This window comes from Notothenia coriiceps, unplaced genomic scaffold (assembly GCF_000735185.1).
Source record: "Notothenia coriiceps isolate Sejong01 unplaced genomic scaffold, NC01 NC01_scaffold00011271, whole genome shotgun sequence".
Classification (NCBI taxonomy): Eukaryota; Metazoa; Chordata; class Actinopteri; order Perciformes; family Nototheniidae; genus Notothenia; species Notothenia coriiceps.
In genome coordinates, this window is record NW_011343972.1 from 357 (window position 1) to 7896 (window position 7540).

The 7540-nt window shown below is 40.9% G+C and overlaps 1 protein-coding gene across 1 annotated transcript; it reads right to left on the minus strand.

The window, feature by feature from the left end:
* Window positions 1–399: 399 nt before the first annotated feature.
* LOC104946656 (ras-related protein R-Ras-like) lies at window positions 400–5440 on the minus strand. Its single transcript, XM_010772530.1, has 4 exons — window positions 4948–5440; window positions 3236–3323; window positions 683–785; window positions 400–544 (listed from the first exon to the last, which is right to left on the minus strand). The coding sequence occupies exons 1-4, from the start codon at window positions 5032–5034 to the stop codon at window positions 400–402; spliced, it is 423 nt and encodes a 140-aa protein (XP_010770832.1). The 5' UTR covers window positions 5035–5440.
* Between the last annotated feature and the right edge of the window lie 2100 nt (window positions 5441–7540).

The following is a 7540-nucleotide window of genomic DNA, read 5'->3' on the forward strand; positions in this document are numbered from 1 at the left end:
CATATTTGTACTTTTATATTCGGGATTGTGGGAAACAGTATTTTGATCTCTCTGTCTGTACACACAAAGTGAAAGATTGACAATAAAGTTGACTTTTTGACTTGAGCAGTTTATCTGAAAATAAAAACAGCCTGTCCTAGAGAATACAAAAGTGGCTTCAACAAAGATTATATTGTCACAGAAATAAAGAACCTGAACCTGATTGCACATCTGCTACATTTGCTACATCTGAAGTCCCAGGCTCCTCCTATGAATACCATCTGAAGACACTAGGGGGGGGGTTCTATTTACATTTTTATGTTCTTTAAACCCCCTGAAACTTCCAAATCCTGTGAAATAACTGATCCGGTTCCCTGACTTGCACTGCAGTATTTTCCAGGAAGCAGGGACAATGGAAAGCTAAGCGACTCCATTAAGCTGCATGAAGGTACTGACCACTCTCTGATGCTCCAGGTCCGCCTTGTTTCCAACCAGCACCATGGGGAAGTCATCCCGGTCCTTCACTCTCAGGATCTGCGTGTGGAACTTCTGCACCTCGTGGTAGCTGCCAGGGGACACCGGGAGTAATCAGCACGGTGTCAAGAACCACACAATCATATGCATTCTGATCACAGGAAGGAATGTGTCATACAGATTGACACAATATGAACCAATCCAATCAGCTCCGCTTAACTCCCATTACCTGCCCCGGTCGTTGAGTGCAAACACCAATAGAAAGCCTTCTCCTGAGCGCATGTACTGCTCCCTCATCGCTCCAAACTCCTCCTGACCTGCTGTATCCAGGACTGAGAGAGAGAGAGAGAGAGAGAGAGAGAGAGAGAGAGCATTTTAGAACGTATGCAGCAACTTGCTTAGGTGCTTTGTCTTTCATGTTCAACACTATAATAATCAAAGGAGAAATATGAACTGATCAAATTAATGATGTTGGGGGTTTTCTTAACTTTGAAACATGTTTGAATGGTGATATAACAGTGTAGGTTTAAGGCCTAACAAGTTAATGATAAATACATTTGTATTTACTTTGAAATATTTTCATAGTCATCGTATTGGGATTTCATGTGGATTAATACGTGGGGGAGGGGGGGGAGTGATAACAATAAGTTTCACTTTACTTTTTTATTTCAGTTCCAACCTAATGAAGAGTATATGTTCCTCATAAAACAACAGCATCAGAGAACGGTGCAGAGTCTCTAGATGAGTTTACAGTAGTCCCTCGTTCTTATTAAACAACATGTAGTCCGTTGTATAGGAAACTGTAGTTTCCATTGTATCCCCACAGCAGCAGATGCACATTTATGACGTCCGCTGGCGCATCATAAACACGTTGGATAGTGAAAGTGCATTCGGATTCTCTAAAGTACTACAGTCTCTTCTCCTAAGTCCTTTTGAACTCTCCTATCCACTATCCCTTAACCCCGTGACGTTTCACTCAGAGGTCAAGGAATAGGATTAGACGTTAGGAGCTGATTTTTGGATTATCCAATTTATCGACTGCAACCTTACTGTGACACAACATTCGGCCGTTCAAGGAAACAACTGATGGTGACGAGAAATGCAGATCATGTGGTTACGGCGCTTATTAAGCATTTTACAACTGATGTCATCATTTGTTGAAGTGCTTATATGTTTTGAACTTTCAACACTTTATTAAATCAAACATAAAATCAGCCATCAGTAACATCAGCCATCGGTAACAGTTTTACACGGAGGTAAAGGAAAGGCTTCTCTCACAATTTGACTGCAAGCACAGAGAAGAAGAAGAGGCAAATTACTAGAAATTATTATTAGAGGTCAGGTGTACATAAACTGCAGGTTATGATCTTCTTTTTAAAATAGAACACTTGTACTTATTTTATCAGTAGGGGCCAAGAGAAACAGGTAATTATGGGCTATCAGCTGTAAAAACAGTCACTGTGGTGCATATGTAGTTGTGTTGAGCTGGTTAGTGTTAGTTTGAAGCTGGGATTCAATACCAACCCAACAAAAATCCAAACAGGACTTGAGGATGACGCATGAAGTGATTTTTGAATATTTTAATGCATGTGACAATACTATACTATATCGGACTGTCGGCCATATTTGATATTCACAAAGAAGAGTGTCATCACAGGGTGTGCTACGTGTGAGGTGACTCATGTAGGAGGGGGCAGGGGGGCACACTGCTTCATTTTAGTTCCAGTGTAAGCTTCCTCTATCAGAAGATTCACGTCACAGAGCTGAGCATGTGTTCAGATAAACCTCTGTCAGAAAGCAGCTGGAAGTTTAACAGCTCCTGTTACTGCGTACATAGTTCCAGAATCCTCACAGACTCTTCCAATACTGAATTGGTTTACAGTTTTTAAGTCTATTTACTTATTAAAAGATGGTTGCTAGAAATGACATATGTACTTGTTTACTTAGAAACATTTACAAAGAACTAATGGAAATGAATTCCATTCATTTCAATCATAAAGACAAAAATACTGATAATATCACGTTGGTTTACGCACCAAACTCAGCCATTGAGATACCTTATAAAGTAACAGAGCCACAATTTGGGAAGGTATTATGTTTTAATTTAATCTCCATCATTGTCAAAGTCTTTGAGGTTTTCCTTTAAAGCAGCTGATGTGATGAGGCAGAAACTGGACCTTAACATGTTCCTGCTGAGTTCTCTGACAGAGCATGTGTGTGTGTGTGTGTGTGTGTGTGTGTGTGTGTGTGTGTGTGTGTGTGTGTGTGTGTGTGTGTGTGTGTGTGTGTGTGTGTGTGTACACACCCTGAACACCACCCACAGCACACACTGCTACATCTGTGTACAAATCACTCTGAGACATATTGTGTAGCCGATAACTAATCTAAGTGCTTTTAAATATGGCTTATAATACTTCAGTTCAGCAGAGAAGCTTAACTTTACTTTGAGTGGACAGTAATGTTTGTAAAGAGGAAGGGGGAACATTCAGAGGGTTCTCACAGTGGAGTTCAATCCGCAGTGCAGTAAACAAATGGTCTGAAGAACAGCCAGAGTCCTGGAAACAGTAGCTGTACACAGGATGATTCACATGTGTGTGTAGGGAGACAGCAGTGTGAGCCAACACTAGCCTGGCTTCCTCCACACTGGCCAAGTACAAGTCCTAACAAGGGAATTAAAGCTCCAGAGAGCAAACACTGTGTCATATCACAGTGCAACATACCCTCAGCATTTAAACAAAGCCGTACACACACTCTGACAAACATTAAGAAGTACAAGCCTTACTGTCCAGCCGGGTCTCCTTCCCCCCAACGGTGCAGATCTTGGTGTAGGAGTCCTCGATGGTGGGGTCGTAGTCTGACACAAAGTAGGACTGTGGGATACACTCAATGTTAATAACAAAGTACTTCTGTTTATGCTGCTCAATACTTCAACAAGTACCTCGCTCCATAGTGACAGTTGGAGATTGGACATTAGTAATTGCTAATGAACAAGTATGTTATGGGCAAGGAGAATCCTAATGATACTGGTAATAACATTCTTTATAATGACCGTGTGCCGATGAGAAGAATCTCAAGTCTTCTTCAATACAGCATGATGTTTATTTTGTAAATCATGGTCCCATTTGCAGTAAAAGAGATGATAGCATTGGTATGCTTTAGGGCGGGTCTTCTTTGTGATTGACAAGTCAATACCACGTTTCAGTCCGGTCTGGAATTGTCTGTGTTTTTGTCCTACGAGTTCAAATCTTTAACAGGGAAAGATAATAGTAACATCTTGGTCTACTAAAAGTGAGTTGCTCCAGGTTAACCCTCCTGTGTCTGACAAATTGTTAAATTATTTAACAGAAGTCCACAAACCAAAGGACGACCTCACGGTGGAAACGTCCGCTTTTATATTCACTCAACGGTTTACCTAAGTTCTAGTTTGTTATTTAGTTGATTTTTGGCTTTGTTAGAAAAAGTTATATTTAATGTTAATGTATGTTTACTTGCATTTGCCAGCACAGTCACTGGGTAAACGTGGCTCTTTGGAGCAATGGCTGCCCAGGCAATACAATTAATTGACTAGCAGCACGGTGAAGTATATGACATTTGTAATTAATACAAAATAACGATTTGCGTATGCGTGTTGGGGATAAAAAAAGTTCCTTCACTGTTAAAACAGAACACAAAGGGACCATGTGCGCACACATATTGACCATAGGTGAAAACATTTGGCACAATAATAAAAGCCAGAAGTGGGAGTGAAGAGCAGAACGGTCTGCCTCTCATCACTGAGCCAAATGATCTGGCTCAGCGAAAAGACAGAATTCCTATGAACCACTTCATAACTGAGGTTTTTACTGGTCTTGTCTGTAGCTGGTAAAAAGGGTCATGGTCTCTTCTGTGTTGTGGTGAGGCGATACGAGCAGCCAATCAATGTCACACATGACATGGTGTGATTAACAGTCAATGTGTGAATCAAAGTGAGCCAGAGCTACAGAGCCAATCCCTCACAGGAACATCCTCTGTGTGAGGATTACTTCATTAAATACTTTAACAGAGCAACTTTCAGAGGATGTTCCTTTCACTGATAAGGCTGAAACGTTTACTTAATTAAATGTATTATGTAGACAGATTTCACATAAATGTATTAGGTGAGGTGAAAGCTGTTATGGGATGTAAATAAAAAACAATTTTGCCAAAAGGCTAAATCTCGTATTAAATTGCAAATAATAACACTTTAGTGTACAAACGTGGTACATGAGGTATGAGCATCAAATCTTGATACTTAAAAGTTCAGGAAGTAGTATGCAAAATGTCATTTGATTTAAAAAATGGATGTTCAGTCTTTTACATTTTGCAGCAGATAAAGTTGATGTCTAATTTAAAGAATATGTAACTAGTGCTTGAGTGCGGTTTGTTACTTTCACCACTGATGCAGAGCAGACTCAACAAAGACTTAAACATGGCACACACAAACAGTAGAGGACAGATGTTACAGATGTTTCATACCTGGATGAACTGGATGGTGAGGGCGCTCTTCCCCACCCCGCCCCCACCCACCACAACCAGTTTGAATCGTTCTTCTTCTGCACTCATCCTGCCTCTGGTCCGGCCCTGTTCCGATCAACCGCCCAGCAACACAACAATCCAAAGTAAAGTAGATCCGCCTCTTCACGGAATGTGAGCAGAGGAGCGCGGCATGGACGACTTTAGCGACAAAATGGAACTCCTCTACCTGAAGCTCATGTCCTAACAGTCCTGGCCACACAAGTCCCTGAGTCCACCGCCTCTCCGCCGAAGTAAAGACTAAAATAACCGAGCTTTAGCTTCAGGTTTTGGGCTGAACAGATCCGTGGAGCTGCTTTTACTTCTCTGCTCGACCTCCAGCTTCTTCTGGGGGCGGTACTGCTTCCTCTTTTCTTTTTCCTCGAGAAACTTATGTGCGCACACGCGCACGCGCGTGCACACACACACACACACTCACACACAAACACTAGTCGGTACTTCACACACTTTAGCTTTCTTCTCATTAGAAGTGAAATCTGATCGGTACGAATTCCACCATCATGTGTCAGTTTCCTTATTTGGTCATGTGGAGTGTCCGTGACATCATTTTTAACCGAATGACCCGCGTATTTGAAAAGCAGCACGAGGCCCGAAATATTTACTGTCATTATATTTATCCATAATAATATGACATTATTTAAATAAACAGATGTTGTCTCCTTAGTTTACCATCAAACTTTTCAGTAATGTTTGAGCTGGAACAACACATGTAAGTTGAGAATGAGAAACCACTTTTTCATGGTAAACTTTGAAAGATTATATTGACTATTACATGTTATCTGTAAACCGTGTACAGCCATCTATGCTGGAGAAAGCTGCCCTGAGGCAGCACATACCTCCCTCTGGCCCCCCGCCAACAGGCTGCAGTCATGCAGCCGCTGGCATGAAGCTACATGTCTGACTGCAGCACAATATCCATAAAAACAATGACACAGTTTTAAAGATCGAGTCTATCTCGAGGAGGGGCATGACTTTGTCTCTCTTTACATTCACTTCTGGTAAAGAGACTATGTGAGAATTCCTGTGGGTAAGGTTGTTTCTAAACTTAAACTTGAATTCCTCCATAACACTGCAGCACTGCATTTCAACTATTTGGTTAAAGCTGTTAACCTGTTAAACCCCATTCCCCCCGCGGGCGCAACATCTGCAAGAAACAGCGTCTGAGGGCTTCTTAACATTTCAAAACCTATTAATGTGTCATACCCACTTAATGGGAAGAAACTCAGCTATCAGACACTATTAACACTTTTTAGCAAAACGAAACATAAGGGTGATAACAAAGGCTCAGAATTAGCCCCGAGTGAAAAAATGCTAACAGACTTAGCACAGAACTCACGTTAAAATACCCTTATTACTTATCGTATCTGCACAAACAAGATATTGATTAGCAAACTGAGATTCCACAGATTATAAAGGTATTAGTATCCTTACTGACTGATCCGAACTTGCGACATGAGAAGCTAACACAGACATCACACCACCTAGCATTAGGTATAGCCAACACGGCAATGTCTTACTGTACCTTTGTTGTTTTCTGATCAAAAGTTGTCTTCAATGGCATTAAAACGATAAAAATGCTGCTGAAGGTTAATCCACAGGCTAGTCCAATGTGTCTGTGTCACTTTAATGACTTCTGATAATCCATCAGCAATAAACCTAGTTTTCAGTTTTCAGATGTCAGAGCGTAAGATTTTGCTTTGGGCAAACTGCGTGCTGACTTCTCAATGGTAACGTGTGTGTGTATAGAGTGGCGAAGTTATTTCTGAAAACGTATGTATTGAAGTCAATGGAGAGAGAAAACTTATCTTTCGATCCCGTTTGAATTGTGCCATGAATTACACATATGATGTTTGTCAATCTTAAAAAATCATTTCCATGTCAAAAAAGTCACAGTTTGTCTTAAAACTGTTGAAATATAAGACTATGAAAAATACGCAACTAGAAAGACTACAAATCCCAGAGTCGCGTACATTACCGTTACACATCTCACCGAAACCTTGTAAAGCCGGTCCCGCATGCTGGCTCTTACGGAACCGAGTAACTCCCCTTTTGTGTATGTACAGTTCTCAACATGGCCAGACTTGTAGTGATTTTCACCTCTTTTAATACGTTTCACTTCATTCTGAAAGAAAGAGGTGAAATGTGCTAACGTGACGGCCATCTTGGTGTTGGTGACGTATGCAAGACCAGAGTTGAAGTTCATTGAGCGCTTCACACAAACAAATGTGTTACCTCACAGTTTTACGACACATTTTTATTTTTTTTACTTGCAAAATTATCTTTTAAATGGACAAACATCAACATCAAGTAATTCGTTGCACAATTCAAACTGGATCAAAAGATAATCTTTCTCTCTCCATTGACTTCAATACATGTTTTTTCCGAAATAAGGTCCCATGGAGGTCCCCCGGAAGGGGAGGGACTTCGCCACTCTGTGGAAATTTCCCTTCGATTCTACTGGCTCTAACGGTTCAAAATAGATGTTAATCATCAAAATCGACCAATGGGTTCCAGAGAAACCGCAAATACACCCATT